The sequence below is a fragment of the Jatropha curcas genome, chromosome 5 (assembly GCF_041381405.1).
Source record: "Jatropha curcas cultivar XTBG-Jc1 chromosome 5, XTBG_Jcur_1.0, whole genome shotgun sequence".
Classification (NCBI taxonomy): domain Eukaryota; kingdom Viridiplantae; phylum Streptophyta; class Magnoliopsida; order Malpighiales; family Euphorbiaceae; genus Jatropha; species Jatropha curcas.
In genome coordinates this window covers 24,839,265-24,857,883 of record NC_143155.1, presented here as the reverse complement: position 1 = coordinate 24,857,883, position 18,619 = coordinate 24,839,265, and the positions used below count along the sequence as shown (strand labels likewise).

The 18,619-nt window shown below is 33.4% G+C and overlaps 3 protein-coding genes across 7 annotated transcripts; 1 reads left to right on the top strand and 2 right to left on the bottom strand.

Moving 5' to 3' along the window:
- Window positions 1-615: 615 nt before the first annotated feature.
- LOC105649903 (NADH-ubiquinone oxidoreductase 24 kDa subunit) lies at window positions 616-6,640 on the bottom strand. Of its 4 annotated transcripts, none has more exons than XM_012236728.3 (11): window positions 6,446-6,640; window positions 6,329-6,361; window positions 6,147-6,212; window positions 4,838-4,954; window positions 2,859-2,936; window positions 2,646-2,751; window positions 2,502-2,548; window positions 2,097-2,174; window positions 1,945-2,010; window positions 1,727-1,841; window positions 616-957 (listed from the first exon to the last, which is right to left on the bottom strand). In XM_012236728.3, exons 1-10 carry the CDS (start codon window positions 6,509-6,511, stop codon window positions 1,734-1,736), a joined length of 765 nt encoding a protein of 254 aa, XP_012092118.1. In that variant the 5' UTR covers window positions 6,512-6,640; the 3' UTR covers window positions 616-957; window positions 1,727-1,733. The 4 variants fall into 4 exon arrangements, with proteins under 4 accessions (XP_012092118.1, XP_089578121.1, XP_012092117.1 ...); XM_089721995.1 differs by having other exon boundaries at window positions 616-939; XM_012236727.4 differs by lacking the exon at window positions 616-957 and adding an exon at window positions 1,385-1,625.
- Window positions 6,641-8,347: 1,707 nt separating this feature from the next.
- LOC105649902 (protein OSB1, mitochondrial) lies at window positions 8,348-11,144 on the top strand. 2 transcript variants are annotated; one of them, XM_012236725.4, is made up of 5 exons: window positions 8,348-8,750; window positions 10,065-10,203; window positions 10,290-10,374; window positions 10,472-10,578; window positions 10,674-11,144. In XM_012236725.4, the coding sequence occupies exons 1-5, from the start codon at window positions 8,392-8,394 to the stop codon at window positions 10,863-10,865; spliced, it is 882 nt and encodes a 293-aa protein (XP_012092115.1). In that variant the 5' UTR covers window positions 8,348-8,391; the 3' UTR covers window positions 10,866-11,144. The 2 variants fall into 2 exon arrangements, with proteins under 2 accessions (XP_012092115.1, XP_012092114.1); XM_012236724.4 differs by having other exon boundaries at window positions 8,349-8,750; window positions 10,469-10,578.
- Window positions 11,145-12,645: 1,501 nt separating this feature from the next.
- LOC105649901 (auxin-induced protein 22D) lies at window positions 12,646-14,142 on the bottom strand. The gene is made up of 4 exons (XM_012236723.4): window positions 13,804-14,142; window positions 13,498-13,700; window positions 13,298-13,397; window positions 12,646-13,188 (listed from the first exon to the last, which is right to left on the bottom strand). Exons 1-4 carry the CDS (start codon window positions 14,019-14,021, stop codon window positions 13,116-13,118), a joined length of 594 nt encoding a protein of 197 aa, XP_012092113.1. The 5' UTR covers window positions 14,022-14,142; the 3' UTR covers window positions 12,646-13,115.
- Window positions 14,143-18,619: the final 4,477 nt, after the last annotated feature.

The following is an 18,619-nucleotide window of genomic DNA, read 5'->3' as shown; positions in this document are numbered from 1 at the left end:
TATAGTAAACTCTAAACAGGCTCTTAATCCAACCGTTTATTCAATTATTATTTGATAATTAATAGTCTTTATTATATCATAAATTTTTACAGTTTCGACCTGTGTTAATTAGTTAAATTAATAAGATCTACTTTTTTGAAAAAAATTTGTAAACAATTTTGTTGTTCCATTCATGTTATAAATTAATGATTTGTAAAAATTACAAATATAATTATTATGATATTTTATTAAAATATGGTTTTATTCTTTTTTTTTTTCTTTTTTTTTTTTGAAATTCAATTTAGTATCTCTAGTTTTTTATGTTACGTATGCAGTGACTATATTTAATGCAATTAATTTATATTCAAAATTTTTTTCCTTAAGTGCGTTTAATTAAAGTAATGCAATTATAAATTATATAACAAATATTATTCAAGTACATAAGTAGAATGAATGTATTGTATAATTGATGGATTAGTTCATATTCAATTAATCAGATTGGTAAGATAAAATGAATTTTAGTTAATTAAATATATTTTCATTGAATGATAAATATCAATAAATTATAGAGTTCATACTATAATTAAAATATACATATTGGCATGAGTGTATACCGCCAATGTAGACTCCACTGAATTTTACTAACTTTTGTTAGTCAACTTCAGAGAATAGAAACTCAAATGCATGACAAAACACCCAAAAGTTTAGTCAATAAACAGAAATTTAATGGCTTGAGAGTAAGGAGAGATGCTAAATGATGGCAAGATAAGAAAGTGAAAATGGTAGTCTTTTTCTGAAATTAGCAGTTGAAAATAGCAAGTGCGCGTGCAGCACGTTGAAGTGTGAAATATCTGGGGACTATTTCTTCTAAACAGTTGGGTTTCAGTTCTCAAATCATATCCTCATTGAATTGGCTGGCCAATAAGCAACTCTTCTAAACTCCTACGCTGTCTCCAACCGCTACAAGTGTGTTCATATCTATCATCATTTCCAACTCTTTTCAATCAGTCACACAACTCATGCCACTGCTACTACTAACATGGCAATCAAACTCATCATCATCCATCAGAGGAAAAAAGGGTAATAAATACATGTTAACTACCACGATGAAATCCTATTTGCCGGCAAAGTAAAGCTAATGTTATAACAAACAAGTACCCTTTTATACTACTAATCTGACAAACTCATGTACACTATTTAACAAATTTCTTATTCCAGCTGCCAATATATCATGTGCAAAGGTCAACTAGTCAATATGAACAGAATGTTATTCCATTGGTTGCAAGAACTGATATGATTGGAAAGCACAATAATTTGGAAACTCGGAAAAGAAAGAGAAGCTTACGATATTTTTGGCATCCAGATGTACTGACAAATAGAAGATGGCCCTAAGAACAGCAGTAACTTCATAAAAGAATAATTGTTCTTGATCTATTTCATATTTGGATTGAAGAAATAAAAAAATTTTGATAATCTTTGTGATTGTTTCTGAATCACGACATGCCTGATATTAGTAGTACATGTGCTTTTCAATGCCACAATATGAAGGAGTGCATTCAACATATGAATTCATGTGCACCAAGGAACTAGTAAGCCATTTCTTGAATACGAAGATGCATGGAACTGAGTATCTGCCAGAAACCATGCTGGCAGGCAAATACAAAAAATGGTTGAGCTTAAAAAACAAAGATGACTCAGGAAAGCCTGAAAAAAATCCAAGCTTTGCATTATTGGTAACAACATTTACCATAACATTAACAGGCATCGAGATCCCGGCATGGAGGTGGTTTTGGCTCACCATGCAGTGTAGTATTGCCTCCTTCAGGCCCACACTTGATGCGTTTTGGGTTTTGTGTGCCAGGCTGAAATAAAGGACAGAGTTTAAGTACACAGTAATAATATCATTAATCAAAAATTGGGAAAAAAAAAAAGAAAAAAACCCATAAACCTCTCTAGTTGCCTTACCGGTAGCTTCTCTCCCCTTCTTAACATCTCAACTATCTCAACAACTCGCTTTGGAGTAACATCTTCCTGCAATTAGCATAAAAATCATCATGAAATTTTTAAAGCTTAAAAATCACTGCTTGTCAACAACTGCAGAATTATCATGGACGCACATAATAATTGTAAGTATATCCTTCAGATCCATTGGAATAATCAGCAACAGTAATCATGGGAGCATTTACACAGCATCCCTGCAGAAAACAATTATATATTAGATCATACAGAAGTGAACTAAAACGGTCAGAATGGTTAAAAAAAGAATGTAAAATGAAACCTATGCTGATATACCTATAATTTCCATGAATACAGACCAACACTTCAAACTTACAAATAGAATTTCTGTATGCTTATCAAAATTGTTACTTAAAGTGCATGTTCCAAATATTCATTGCACATCAAGTATGGATTAATTTCCAACATCTACATCTTAATCCCCAATTAAAACCAAGCAAAAACAAACACTAAACTTGATTGAAAAACTCTGAAATTCATACTATTAAACAGAGTTAAAGACTCACCATGCATTCCATTTCGCCAACAGAGAAAAGACCATCTTTTGTTACTTCTGCATTTAAAAATTCACAAGGTTTATTTTTCAAATCTGAAATCTTTAACAAGTACTCAAATGTAATATGGAAAAATATTTGTCTTCTATAGCTTACCATTGCGCTTCACTCCTAAGTGTTTCAATAATGCATCTTCTATTTCTCGTGAACCACGAATCATACAAGGAGTTGTGCCACAAACCAATAGGTGGTACTTGCCAACCTGAAAATCCAAAGAAAGATGTTGATCAGGGTAAGCTGCAATCGTGCTGGAATTAGTATATGTAGAAGCATCAAATTCAGATTGTTGTAAGAGATGTATTTTCTTACTGGTTGACGGTTGAACATTGAATAAAATGTTGCAACTTCATATACACGGATAGGAGCAACTTCAATAACCTTAGCTACCTGGAGCATTCATAAACATCCAACTAAAAAGTTATTCATATATCATTCCGCATTCCTGAAGAATGCATGTGAAAGTTTTCTGGAATTTCTAATGTTGTTATAAACAAGTTAACAAACAAGTTACAACCAATGAAAACACAAACGACTGTCTATATAAAATACAAGACTTTTACTAATACGAGAAATGGCTCATAACTTGTAAATGCCAAAGGATTCTAGGATAACTCTAGGTCCAGTGGTACTTAAATGCCTGAAACAACAACAATAAAAACAACTAAGCCTTGATCCAAACTAGTTAGGGTTGAATATGTGGATCCTTTGTTTTTATTTCACTCTGTTCATAATTGAAACTGCATTAATGCCAATAATTAGTAGGTCTTTTGAGAGTTGAGACAACTTCCCTCTATGTGTTCATAGGTCTAATTCTTCCTCTCTTAACACCCTCCAACATAGATATATCACATTTACGAATTGGGACACATGGAGGTCTACATAGGACCACCAAACCATCTAAGACGTCATTTATTTATTTTGTTCCCAATGTATGCTACTTGCACCTTTTGTCAGATGTAATGTAGTCATTCAAATGCCTCAAAGATTTGAGAAATCAATTTTTGAGTTCTCTCCATCAACTTAAGTTCTAGTAAGCTGTTACTAAATGATAAACAGAATCTAAAGAATATGCCAAATGATCTTGAGCTTACTTTTATTTATCTTGATTATACTGAAAATCCTAAGTTAACCAAGGAATCATCTTCTGTATCAGAAACTCAAAAAAAAAGCTATCCTAAAAGATCGCTTGTTTTATTTCTTCTTGGATGAACAATAGCCGTTGGCATTGAATTTTTATAGTAACCATGAAAGATTGATTTGTCATACAATCCCAAAGATTTTGGCATCCTACCTGCACACCAAAGTCACTCCTCCCAGACCCACAAAAGTCTCTCAAAATTCTAGATACACTGACTGCTCCTCAAAATGTTAACAAAATGCCATAACTCACTGCTATGATTTTCCTAAATATTGCTATGAATTGATTTTAGGTGCTAATAGTGTTTGCTTAAGGCACAATTGGGTGTTAGCAAAGGTAGTTATTCAGATGGTTGGACATGGTTCGTTTATAGTGTGGAGTTTTACAAGTTAGGGGACATAGGCACTAGGCACGTAAAAGCTTTCAATGAAGGGAGACATGGAGTGGCAACAATGATTCTGGATAAAGGTTTTAGGATCGGTGAGAAGTGAGAACTGAAGGAAATCAAGAGAGAGAAAAAGAGGTTTGTAGAGAAGATGCACAATTAGGCAACTTTTTTCTCCCTTTTCACTTTACTGTGAGATCATATTTTATGTCAAAGTGTTGATTTTCCAAATCAGCTTCCCATTTGCTCTTTCTACAAATTCTAGAAAAGTAAGTTGATCATAATGAATAGCTTTCTTTCTTTATAGATTGGTGATACAAATTGCAAATTCTTGACTACAATGAAACTAAGTGCCAAATGCAATGACCATGCTGTTCCTCCAGGTTTCTTAAGCTTGCAAGTAAGCCTAATAAATTCTTTTCACACAAATACATTATAGTGCTATAGTTTCATGTAGACAGTAAGCATAAGCAAAAGAACAAGCTTCACCATATTTTGAGCCAAATGCATCCCAGATGGTTTTTTAGTTTCAATTAGCAGCAAAATCATTCGTGTATTACCAATAAGAGGACAACCAAGCAATAAAATCTTATTCTTTAATTTCTGGTAAATATATATCATGGTATGTTGAAACCTCTATTCAACTCCAATCATTTTGGATTCTTTTGGCACAAAATCATCATGTATGATATGTAATAGGAATAGCTCAAAAATAGCAGTAGAAGTTATTGATGTCAGATATTTCATATGTTTTTGTCAACTTACAGCATCCATTGCCGAAACAGGAAGCCATCCTCCATGCTGCTGTTGTGCAAGATCTAGCAGAGGAATAACAGCTGATTGCTTGTAGTTGGATGGATAGTGAGACAGTATTTCTTTAACCTAACAACAAGTTTAAAAAAAAAAGGAAAGCAACATCATTAAAGAACGTGGCAAGAAAAATACCAATGCTTCGGTTGAAAATTTTATAAGAATCAGATCAATTATAACCACTATGAGGCTATCAAATCATCTCAGCCACATAAGAGAGGAAAAAACTAAAAAATACCAGTGCCTGCTATGGAATCTCTTAGATGGTGACAGATTAATTTATATTCCTTGAAGTAAATGAGTGACATGAACTAAAGCACCCCCATAACTTGAATGAGCAGTGAAAATATGCATGTATAAGTATAAAATTAGAATGTAATACACATGAAAGAGATCTTAATTTCAAAGGAAAAGAGGTTACACTTGCACCTAGAAAAGAGAAAATGTTACAGCTACAGAGAATTTCACTTGGCATGCCAAGACCCATATGCATACATTATGATTTTCTATCAAAAGAACCAAGAAGAAGAAATTATTTGCTGTGGAAACATGCTTATTATAACCAGCTAAATTGACAAAGTCCCTTCTAGATATGCTGATTTGCAACAGATTATATTCAACTTTGAGCCTAACAGTTACTTCCACACACCAAATTCATATCATTGTTCTAATAACAAGAAGTGAATAAATTTTAGCTAAGCAAATGTAATTGTCTAATGACTGCAAATATGATAATTGATTCAGCTACTTTAGAAGGTTAAGTCCTAGAAAATGCTCTAGCTTTGAGTAACCACTTGAGTTTGCTATAAGCTTCCACCTTTTCAATGGAAGTTTCAGATAAGGCCAAGACAAAGCTTGAAAACCCCTACGTCGGCTTATTTATCTAAAGTTGAAAATAAATACAACCTGAAGACTTCAGTCACTGACCAAAAGAAATGTTTTTGGTTCAGACTAGCACATCAATCAACCAACATAGTTAAACTTCCCCCAATTTACATTCTCATGAACCTACACGTTCATTCAAGCCTAACACAACTAGCATTACTATCTCATATATAATAACTTTCAATAGTTTCTTCAAGCCTTACCTCAATTAGCAAGTTGAATAAACATGATAGTAATCAATAGAACCAATACTGCTTTTTGAAAATAAACAAATATGAAATATATAACTACAAGAAAATCCCATCCAATTAAAAATTAATACACATTACACTCATAAACACTATTCTTAGTCAAAATTTATTAGCATTTTTCACTGTACCTTCTCCCTGTTCGCAGCAGTGAACTCCCATGGAACATTCGGATTATTATCCGGAGTATCAATGTGCTGGGAAAAAAAATCAATTTCAGCACATAATTTTGAAAAAAAAAATTATATATAATAATCTGATGATTATTATCTATGTAAATAAAGAATTTGCAGGCGCTGCCAATCGGACTCACGTAGTTTAGAGCAGTGGAGAAGGATCTAGAGGTCTACAGAAAAGAGAGAAACAAAGTGATTAGATCAAAAAGAATTATTGGATGCAGAGAAAACGAGAGAAAATTAAAAGGGGAAACCTGAGGAACTTGTCGGAAAACTTGACGGATCTCCCGAAGACGCGTGACGGCGAGACGAGCTAGCATTTTCAACGACTCTTAGCTCAGTGACCAAGCTAGAAACTAGAAGACACCGATTCTGATACCAGAAAACCGAGAACTGAACTGAAATCGCTTCTCTCACTTTCTTAGTCGCAACGTCGGCGTTGCAAATAACACATCCCAGCGTATGATGGCAAGATCAATTAGGCCCATTAAACTTTTCCTCAATTCTGGGCCCAGGCCCATAAAAGTTTATCTTTTTTTTTTTTAAAGAAAAAAAGTTTATCCTTTCATCCCTTTTCAACAATTTTTTTTTTATTCATCCCTTTCCAATAATTAGTTTATTTATAACTTGAGTTCCATCTCTTTTGATGCTTGTTTTTTATATCCACTTTATCCTATTTTATATAAAATTAAATATTAATTGTAATTTTCTTTTATATAATATGCATCTTTTTGATGTTGGAGTATAATTTCATTTTAAAATTTAAAAAATTACAATGGTTAATTTATATTGTGTTATAAATATAACTATTTGAATACTGTTAACTATCGGAGAAGGTACATATGCTTCTTGTTTAAAACAGTATTTTGAATATATATATTATATGTGGTTTACACTTATTTATGTATTTATTAATTAAATTTAAAATATATTTATACTTAATTATGTATTTGAAGAAGGAGAAAATGGATAGAAGAGCATAAGAATATGACAAAAATAAAACTTATGGTTAAATTACTATATCTTCGGAAGTACAATGATAAAATAATTAATTTTAGCATTTTATAAGAATGAAATAACAATTTTTATAAATTTAATCACACATTTGTATTTTTTTTTTATAACTAGTTAAGTATAAAATATATTTTTTAAAAAAATTAAAAATAAAAAATTTTGGTCTCTTACGTCTTGCATGAAACTTGATATATTTACTATGTATTCTAACTAAATTCAGCTTGAAACTTTATTGAAATTATCCTCCTAACGTACGATATATATTTAGAATACGTTTATTTCTGAAAAATTACTTATATTTGGAAAATATTTTTCAAGAAAAATATTTTTTAGAAAATATTACTTATTTTTCATTGTTTAGTTGCAATTTAAAAATCAGTTTAAAATATTTAAATTTTTAACTCATAAGACAATAAAATAAAAATATTAATAATATAAATTTTGTATTTTAAAAATTTTATCGTTAAATATGAGAATAATGCAAAAAAAAAAAATTATAAAAGTCATCGGTGACCAGTGGTGGTGGTTAGCGGTGGCCGGTGGTGGCAATCGACAGCGGTTGGTGGTGGTCAATAGTGGCTGGTAGTAGTGGCTACCGATGATTAATAAATTAACAAAATATGAATTTATAAAGTTATAATAAGTTTGTTAAATTTTGGAAAATGTCTTACGCTCTTAAATATAAAAAGTCATTTTTCTTAAAAATGATTTAATTTTTCTTTGACTAAGAAAATATTTTCCATTGATTTATTTTTTTGAATGCTTCAGACAATGGAAAATTGTAAAAAATATTTTATTGCAAGTTATTTTACTAAAATAAACGGAGCCTTAATAAATATTTATTAACTAAAAATTATATTTAGGAATTAACTACTAATATTTAAAATTATGTTAGCATTTTTCCTTTTTTAATATTCGGAATAATAAATTATTATTACTATTATTAGATAATGAATTGTTTAAATAAAATCAATATAATCAATTAAATTAAAATATTTTAAGATTTTAAATCAAAATTAAATGATAATCCATTACATTTAAACATATAACTTTTTTTTTGCCTATTTTAATATTTATCTTTTTCGTATTATATTTTAATTTTAAATTATATATTATTGATAGATGGAATACAAATAAATACATTCACATTTATTTCCCGCAAAACCCAAAACCCTTACAATCAACGATGGCGGTGGTACGAACGCTTTTATGTTCTTCCAGGAACATATTCATCCCTGTTCCGTGGAATCCTATCTCAAACAACCTAAACCCTTTTTTATCTTTGAGCCACGTGCGTAGAGCAGATTTTAAACGATTGCGAGTTAATCGCAGCTTGAAATGCTCGCTTAATTATGGAGACAACCAGTACAATCAGGTAGTCGAGTATGTAAAACCGGCTGCAATTCCATGGAATAAGGAGCTCTGTAACACGGTGCAGCTTATCGGCACTGTTGGCACCACCGTCGAAATCAAGCACCTCCCTTCTGGCAAGGTTCTTGCTTGGACACGACTCGGTTTTAAGAAATCCGCCACGGAGACCTCATGGTAAATGTGCATTTCTTGAACTGTGCTTTTGAAATTTAGCGTCTTTGGTTATTGGGATAATTATGGTTTTATTAATTTGTCCTTTGATTATGATTTGATTAACGGGTTCAAAAGAAGAAAACTTTAGATAAGATTTTGTTTGAGCTTCCTGTTTTGAAATTTAGGGAGTAGCTTACCTGTAACTCATTTTTGGCACCAATTATAGAGGAGAAGTGGAAACAAGGTGAGGATAACCATATCAAATTCCCTTCCCTCCAGATTCCAAACGCACAGTACGGAATATTTTACTCGTAGTTGACATAGTATTTTCTAGACATAGGATAGGATATGGGGTATGGATGGGTACATGCAAAATAAGGTTGAATTTCAAATCCAAACAAACAAAAAAGAAAAGAGGGTAAAAAGAAAAGAGTGTAGAGAGCAAAGTAGGATTTGAGGCTTGGAATCTAGAGTTGTAATGACTGATTCAATATTGGTATATATGTTGCCTCCAATAAATATTAGAAGTCTTCTTTCCATCGCTTGATGTGGTTTGGTCGGGATTTAAACAATGCACTCCTGGTCTTTTCTTTCTCTTTTGATTGTTATCTCTTCCAGCATCCTACATTAGTTCCATACAATGAATCTATGGTCCCTGCTTCCTTCCTCACCATTGATGCATCAAATGTCTGCGCATGCGCTTGTTAAGGGCCCTTGCTTAGGATTGCGTCACAGGTCGTTGAATAGGACAATCTTCCTTAGGACGAATGATGTTTGCTTTGTTTTTATTCCTGCTTTGAGGGAGCTCTTAAAGCCTCTTAGACAAATTTTAATAATAATCTGCTATATTTGTTTTATTAAAAAATTGATCGTTAAATTGAGACTACATCATTTGGTCTCAACCTCCAAATTAGGGATATGTAATTAGGACTTTTGTTAAAATAGAAAGACTACTAAATAACTTCTTAGTAATAAAACTTCTGAACTAAGAAAATGTGATGATAAGGCTGTATCAAAATCACTCGTTTCTCAGTCAACTTCTTTCTACTGTGGCTGACATCTCACATATTTCTTGTATCTATAACAGTGCTGTTCTTTCATAAAGGAAAATTTCACCAGTGGTATAACCATAGTGTAGGTTGTGACTCATGAAGGATATATATGCGAACAGCTTATTCCTTTCTCATTGTGTATGTATGTTACATATTTCCTCCACTATTTCACAATGATATTTACAAGTAATTGTTTCATGACATTCTAATGTGTTGATAGAATACAATGGTATCACATTGAATCTTTACAAGTATCTGGAAAATGACAATCGATGTTTTATAGGATCAATTTGACATTCTGGGATGAGCTGGCACAAGTTGCTTTTGAGCATGTGGAGAAAGGGCACCAAATCTATGTTTCTGGCCGATTAATTTCAGATGTAGTTGAAAATGATGATGGAAAGCAGCAGACCTACTATAAGGTTCTATTATTCATGATATTACACACATTGATGTTCTTTTATATTAGTTTTCATAAAAGGGTTGCCATTTTCTCAATCTCCTACAGGTAGTGGTCCAGCAACTGAATTTTGTTGAGAGGAGCTCTGTTTCAGCAGCATTATATGATCGTGATTCTAATGGCATGGTAGCTAGTAAGTCATATGTCTATGTATTGAAAATGTGGTCTCAAATTGAACATCATAAAATTGCGATAGGGATCTAATGTTATTTGATATCTAATTTTAGCAGGTAGAAAGCTTGGGAATAATGCTGGAAATAGCACAGGTTCCATAGAAGAACTATGGCAAGCCTTTTTTGCTAATCCTTTGGAGTGGTGGGATAATAGGAAAAACAAGGTGCTCCTCCCTGTTTAAGCTTGATTATTGAACCTGTGCGTTTGCTTCGGCTTAATTATTGGATGCTAATCCATTGTTATTTCTTTGATTTACAGAGAAACCCTAAATATCCTGATTTTAAACATAAAGATACTGGAGAAGCTTTATGGGTTGAAGGCAGGAATAATCCACGCTGGGTCAAGTCCCAGTTGGCCATATTGGATGAAAGAATGGGCTCCCTTCGTGAGCAGGACGGTAGGATGAATCTAAATTCATTTGCTGGTGAGGATTTCATGCCCATGCAGTAGTTCCTGGTGCTGTTTGTCTAATAATGGGGCCAATTGTGCAGTATCTTTGCTAACAATTCACTTTTCTGGAAGGCGTCAAATTGTTTTGTTTGTATACTCTGAAATGTGGTGTCTACACAGTGTGCAAGTTGTAATTTTCTTTGTAGTTTTTGAGCCTTTCCAAATATGATAAAATATCTTTGTCATTCTAAATTCTTGTTTTGGGCTGCATATACCACAGTTCTGTATTGCTGCAAAACTTGCTTATAATGATATAGCATATTATATTGTATTTTAGAATTTGGTCTGGGCTGAATGTTTAGTTGGACCTAATTTTGTGGAGACCAAATGTTATCTCTTATTTGTTATCTGGCTCCATTAGGAGTTAATTGTAAATCAGCTCGCGTAAGAGCCACAATTACAAGTATCATAGAATTTTGACATAAATTTTGGATTCTGAATAATTGATATTAATCGGGTTTGGTTTGGGTTGGCCATGTTTGGGGTTCTTGTCTGATATTAATGAGCTTCTTAGAAACTACCTTTCTTCCATTATCATTCATATTTTATAGCTTACAGTTTTGTTTGTTCTTCAAGCTGTAGTTCTTTCTCAAAGACTAAACACATGCATGTCTTCCAACTGTATTTAACTATAGTAACTTCTATATGGATAAAAGTGTTTGTTCCTCATTGTTCAATAAAAGAAATTTGAAGCCCCAAACCATGTTTTTTTTCAGATATGTCACTTTTTCAAATCAGAAATAAACTGGAAATATTTACAAAGTTTCTTGAAATGCACTTTTCGTGGTTACAATAGTAGGGGGTGCCTTTTATCATTATAGAAATTGCAAAGCTGGCAGCAATTCCACTTTGTCTCCTAACCTAATATTTTTATATGGGAGTGCATTAGAGCAACTTTATTCTCCTGTGTTTTTCGTCTCTATTTGTCATGGATAACTCCTGGACATAAGCATGAAACATGTTTTCTGACCAGCTCATCTAGCTAGATTTTGCTACCCACTCTTCTTTAGCAGAAGCTCCATCTAGCATGTGCCTGCCTTTCTTTCTATTATTAGGTTTATGACTAGAAGTTCCAAATTATTGGACCAATTTTCAATTATAATGCATTAATTTTTGTTGGTTGTGTGGCATGACCTTTAATATATGGTGTCAATTATTGTCAAATTTGACAGGATATAGATATACTAAAACCCTAAAATTGCTTATATATACTATTAAAGGTTATGCATATAATTCATATTATAAATCATTAAATATAATTGAAAATCTAACTGTGTTATCTCTTACAAAAAAAAAAAAAAAAAAAAAAAAAAAAAATTATATACGATCTTCCCTCTCAGATACGAATTGTTGTTCTCTACCTGCAATCTATTGGGAAGAGCCCATTTCTCGTATTTAATGCCCTTTATGTGTACAGTACTCATCTTACTGCTTTGCATCAATTTTGGTTATTTCTGAGGGCAAGATCCCAGCTTTTAAGAGCTTCAAAAGCAACAATATCTCAAAGAAAGCTAATTTATTTACTTGAAAGTTAATTTATTCAGGATTGAGCTAATGAAATTATTACTTATGGTAAGAACAGAACCCACAGATGGAGACTTCTTGTGGTCCTGCAGGCATGGATTTGGTATGAATTATCCTTAATTTACAAGTAGAAATCTAGAATTCAATTCCTTTGAACTATGTAACAGAACAAACTATAGCTTTTCCTTGTTAATTACATCCCTTTTTGGGGATATTGACTTCATTAGAACTATATGTTCAACGATACAAAAGCATGTTCTTGGATAAAATAACTTGTATTTCGATATGTTATTACTTTTGAGTTTTGATAATTGTAATACATACATAGAACATACTTCTCCACAAAAATCGGTATATTGCTTTGTCTTTCTTTATAATCCTAAATTATACGTACGTACATATATCTTGAAGTCTAGAGGGAAAGTAAGGTTTTCTTTCTTTTCTTTTTTTTTGCTTTGTACAGTTGAATCTCCATGATATTTTATATTTTTTTATTATTTTCCCAAGTATATATATGCATACATAAAAATAAGTATTTTAAGGTATGACGCCATGGAAACAAAACCCAAAATCTTAAAAAGATGCGATCAATATCTTTCATCTCCTTTCCTGCAATCCAAGATCGAAACCTAGCTTCTTGGAGAACACAAGCCAGCCATTTTTCTTTAGCTTTACCTTTGGCCAATATTATAATTCTCTTCTCCCTCTCGCCGTCTCTCTCTTTTTTCATAAACAGCTCAATCCTGTAGCTTCTGATCCCCTCATAATTCTCAGCCTCTTGCAAGAGCAAATAAACATTCTGCAAAATAACAACCCAAATCCTTGTAAGTATATGAATATTAACAAATAATAATTATTTAAAAGAAAAAATATTGTTAAGCAAAGGAAAATAGAGAATTAATACTTACTCCCATGGAACATCTCCAACAAGCATCCAATCACCATCTTTGTCTTCATAAGTAGGAGCATAGTTAGATCCATTGTACCCTTCTCTCTCTGAATACTCACCTAAGAAACCATAAACAAAGTTCAATTAATTGACTAATCACCACCCCAAAGAAAAAGATCTAAAAAAGGAAAAAAAAACCCTAGTTAGATATATTCTTACCAATAGTTAGCTTGAACATATTCTCCAATGCCTTGAGGAGTTCTGGGTAGCTTTTGTACATCTTAAGATCAATCTTTCTCAAATAAGGAGCTCCATCCACGCTCACTTTAACATACATGCAACCACCTTCACCTTCATTTCGCTTTGCTTGGAAACAATTTTTCCTATAAGATCTGATTGGTGGCCACCCTACTACTTGTGCTCTGCGATTATAAATTAATCCAAAGTTAATACTTAATAAACATTGATTTAGATGCCGAGAAATTAATATTATCAACCCTAGCTGTTTTCTTTTATTAGACTTACTTGGCTGGAGGTCCACAATCTCTGTCATCACTGCCACTTTCACAATTAGAGACACTAGAACCATTGCTTCTGGTTCTTGATTCTTCTGATATTTCTGGTGAAGCTCTTTTGTTGCTTCTTACGCAGGGAATCGATTGCTTCTTATCAGACTCATCGCTCCCTGGTAACCCTAATCTTAGCTCTGTTGCTTTTAGATGCAGATCTCCTTCATATGCCATTGATGAATAATTATAAATGAACTTAAGGGAAACTTTTGTTTTTGTGACTAGAGAAGATGATTTTTCCGGGGAAGTTTTTGTTTGTTTGGAAAGAAAAACTATAAACTGTGTTGATGAGAGAGTTTGTAATGTATTGTTTTTATAGGGAGTGATTAGTATGGGACAATACGTAGGTGAGTTATTCTCTTCGTGCATGTATGAGAAGTCATAAACCCCCACGTGTTTTCCCCGCTCGCGCTTTCGACACTATACAAGCTGGGTTCTTACAAATGGGGTCCAGAGAGACGCGCGTTGGATTGCGCGTGGGTAGTGAAATCATTTATGTTTGGGATAGCAACAGATCTGGTTGCCTGTCACCGAGGAACACCATAGAGTTTGGTGCTCTATACGAGGGGGACAAAGGAGAGACAAGCACAGCCGATGGTATTGAAGACTGTGGACCAGGGATCAACGTTTTTGATGTGATCTTATTACAAGTGAAATCAAGAGCGTTGGATCACGATGTTGGATGGGGACATCCCATGTGACCCAGGAGATCCCACGTGGATGTCGTTGATTGGAATAGCATGGCCATGTGGGTTTTTAGATCAATGGGTCCCATTTTGAGTTTGATTTGGTTCATGACATGACATGCGAGATGCCATGTGGCATTGTCAACTTTTCCTCTTAAATTATATATATATATATATATATATATATATATATATATATTCCCCCCTTCTGTTTTTGGGTTAAGCTAACTTGACCATGAATCTTGTCACCTAAAGTTTGACCATTAATAAAGCATCAAAAGACTTAAGAGAAGGATACTTTTGGGTCAGTAAGTGTGATTAGCATAGTATAATAATAATAATAATAATAGTATTAATATCATCGTATCATGATCAATTTAGACTAGACAACTAAGATTATGATCATACATATGTTATGTAATGGTTTGATTAACTAAATTGTGAGATGATTTTTACTGACAGAACTGTTGATGTTGGATAATTAATTTTATTATTGGTTTCTAACTATATATTTAATTTCATTGGGCTTTTGTTGATAGCTTCGATTGAATTTACTTTGATTAATTGAAATTATAATTTTATTACTAAAATTTTTGTCAATGACAATTACTTTTCCAATATTTCAACAGCAATATTATAGTTAGTGAAATATTTTATTTATTCACTTTAATTGTATGATTAATCCATGGTCTTACAAAATGAAAATTCATAACAAAAGTGTTTTTTTTTTTTTCTTTGAAGATCTAGTCTGTGATACGATGATGATCCATGTTAAACAAGTTGTACTTCTCAAAAAAAAAAAAAAAAAAACTTATATTATATATATATACAAAAACTCAATTTTCCAATTTCTTTATAGCCAATCTTACATTTAATGCACCGGGTTTAAGACTCCACACAAAATCTTCTATTTGTCAAGTCTTGTGGTGTATAATTGTCACGACCCGAATCCATGGGCCGGACCGGCACTAGGGCCCAGGTAAGCTTAAGGCCCCCGAGGCCCGTAGTAAGCCTGAAACACTAAAAATTTACTATCTCAATATAATTTTTTTAACATTCAGCCCATACTGATTTGGAAAATAAACCGCAAGATTCTATTAAACCTCGGCCCAAATTTAAAACATCTTAAACATTTACAAATTACCCTGCTTACAATACAATATTTATAATATATGCTCACAGAATGATTTCATCTATAATAATATACGACTAAAAATATACAAATCCTATAACTGCGGAGTTCACTAACAAATGAATACAGATAAGTCTTCGGACATTTATCTATTTAATAGATCGATACTAAAATTAGAGAACTCTTTTCTAACAGTGAAAGAGTAGAGTTATAGCTGGGATTTAGAAAGAGCTACTTCCTGAAAGATTTAAACAAAAGAGATGTGAGTTTGTTAAAGAATAATAATTATTGCACAACACACGCATTCACACAAATGTATAAATATATCAATCTAGTCATCCGACTAGTTATATGTTCACACAGCCAGTCACACAATTGGCATATCACCAGCACTCACAATTATTAACATCTTCACATAATCACATCACGTGGAAATTGGTCAGTGGAGTCACCGTAACCCCCGATGAGCCGTCCTCCCACATGGCTCATCCTCTCACGTGTGCACCAGGGAGCCGATCCCCCATACTGGCCGACCGGTCTAATCCTCACTTGACCAGCCCTCTCATTGTTTTTCTATCCTCTCTTTTCTTTTTCATACCAACAGGAAGCAACCCGGTGGTCTCCATCCAATCTAGATCATCAAGCGCTCACAACAGGAGGCCACCCTGCGGGCAGCGATCAAATCTAGACTGTCCGGTGCGCAACGACGAGAAGCCAACCTGTGGTTAACGGTAACGGTAACGGTAGGTGCACACGGGGGCGCCGATCTCCCATTTACCCGGCTAACTGTAATGGATCCATGAAACGGTAACGGTATATATAACGGTAACGGTAATCAGGATCCACATAACGGTAACGGTCTCACAAACCCATGGTGACCCACCTCATCCCAACTCCACACAAACAAAGCATAACATTATCACAACACATCTAATCAAACATTGCAATTCAATGCAGACATATGATCAGTTACATATTGGAATGCAATGCATGATTAGACATTCATACTCAAATGCAAGCAAATAAATAAATAAAATTAACAATAAACGGCAACGATAGAGCAAATAATAATAATAATAATAATAATAATAATAATAATAATAATAATAATAATCAATAATAACAACAATAAATAAGTAATTGTATAATTAAATAAATAATGATGATAATAAAATAATTAGAGCACTTTATTTATTATGAATTAAGTTATAGAATTAATCTAAATAAATTTATTAATTATATTGTTAATTAAAACTAGTCTAAGTTTTATCGAAATTTCGGCAGCACCTCCCCTAAAAATTGGACTATCTACCTGCTCAAATATCACAATATTATATATATTTATCATTCAATGCACACAGCCCATCCGTCAGGCGATCAAACAGTTGAATTTCCCTTCCTCCTTAAACATCAACATTAACACCCCACTATCTCAACCACAGGTTTATAAATATAACGAAATTCAACCTGTTCCAACAATACTCATACAAGATTATTTGTTAAATCATAAGCTAACCAAACTAATAACTTATGATAATTAAATTGTTAAGTTGTTAAAACTCACTTTTAACAATAACTATTTGTAACTACTGTTTATTTAATTTCGATCATCTAATTATCTGACTAATTACTTCCAATTTGTCCTTCACGTTTCGACTTACGACAATTATTCCACAATGACTTATGTCCTAGAAGTTCAACATTAAATATATTAATTAGGTTGAATAGTGATTTTTAAATTATGTACTTAACTTAATATAATCACAATTTCTAACAAATAAATCCTAAGTTCCAATTCTCTTATGAATTTCCCAATTAAATTCACAAGCTTCCAACCTAATATATCAAAGTCCTTCGATTAAATACCTATTCGAAGTTAACTAAAATGTCCCATAAATTTAAATGTTGACATTTATAACACAATTAAATTTAATAATCAATTGATGCTTTATATGCAAAAAAAAAATTTGAGAATTGAGTCTTGGAACGTACCAATTGAGAATCGGGTGACGATTCCATGCTCAACGCGAAGAAAAGAGAATTCTGTCTCCCGGGCCTCGCCAGAGTGTCGCCGGCCGGCCGCCGTGCACGGTGGCCGGAAAAGCTAAACCGCCCAGAAAATTGCAAGGTCACCACCACCTGACTCCAATTTTCGCGAGGAGTCCAAATCTACCATCGGTTTGATGAGGCAGTGGCTCGTTTGGCCGGATCGACCTCCACAGCCACCTTCAAGCCGCCATCCATGGTGGTTCATCAAAACTCAAGCAAAATCACGTACCAATGGAGGGGAATTGTTCACGTGGAGGAGAGGAGTCGATCGAGACCATCTCTAGCACCTGACGTTGACGGAATCAACGGGATTCGCCGAAAAATCGAAGAGTAGCGCTGTCGGAGCAAACGAGCTCGATCCGCGCCGCTGGAGCTCCGTTCGTGCGAGAGGAGGCAGGAAAGATGATCCGCAGTGCCAGGTGAGTCGACCACCACCTCGTTCTCGCTGAACGGTGGCCGGAAACGAGACGGAGAGGAGGGGGAAGATGAGAGGCTGTCGCGCGCGAGAGAGAAGGAGGGAAAAGGAAGGAGAGAAAAGAAAGGAAAAAGAAAAGGAAGGAAGGAAAGTGGGCTGGGCCATTCCGGTTCGATTCGAACCGGTTCGGTCCGATTAGTGATCTGGTCTCATTTGTTCGGTTTTCGAGTTTTTCCTATTATTCGTGTGGTTTTCGATAAATCGATTAAATTTCCAGGTCCGGTTTGATTTATTTTAATTATTTTTATTATGTTTTGCAACCTTTCCTCCACTTACTTAATAATACAAGTATTAATAGTAATGATTTTAAATTTAGAATAATTAATTCATATATATATATATATAATAGATTAATCCTGGTGTTTCACGTTATTCTCGAAAATTTTTAACTGTCCTCAAATCGAAAATTCCCGAATGAACTGTTTTGGGC

Excerpts from the sequence above, each read along its gene's own strand:
- LOC105649903 (XM_012236728.3), bottom strand. The coding sequence starts at position 6,511 with ATGCTAGCTCGTCTCGCCGTCACGCGTCTTCGGGAGATCCGTCAAGTT. Across the intron at positions 2,937-4,837 it reads CTGTTTCGGCAATGGATGCT|GTAGCTAAGGTTATTGAAGT; the intron begins GTAAGTTGACAA and ends TGAATGCTCCAG. Across the intron at positions 2,175-2,501 it reads TTGGCGAAATGGAATGCATG|GGATGCTGTGTAAATGCTCC; the intron begins GTGAGTCTTTAA and ends TGTTTTCTGCAG.
- LOC105649901 (XM_012236723.4), bottom strand. The coding sequence starts at position 14,021 with ATGGCATATGAAGGAGATCTGCATCTAAAAGCAACAGAGCTAAGATTA. Across the intron at positions 13,398-13,497 it reads TATGTTCAAGCTAACTATTG|GTGAGTATTCAGAGAGAGAA; the intron begins GTAAGAATATAT and ends ATGGTTTCTTAG. Across the intron at positions 13,189-13,297 it reads GTTGGAGATGTTCCATGGGA|AATGTTTATTTGCTCTTGCA; the intron begins GTAAGTATTAAT and ends GTTATTTTGCAG.
- LOC105649902 (XM_012236724.4), top strand. The coding sequence starts at position 8,392 with ATGGCGGTGGTACGAACGCTTTTATGTTCTTCCAGGAACATATTCATC. Across the intron at positions 10,375-10,468 it reads TTCTAATGGCATGGTAGCTA|CAGGTAGAAAGCTTGGGAAT; the intron begins GTAAGTCATATG and ends ATCTAATTTTAG. Across the intron at positions 10,579-10,673 it reads GGGATAATAGGAAAAACAAG|AGAAACCCTAAATATCCTGA; the intron begins GTGCTCCTCCCT and ends TTTGATTTACAG.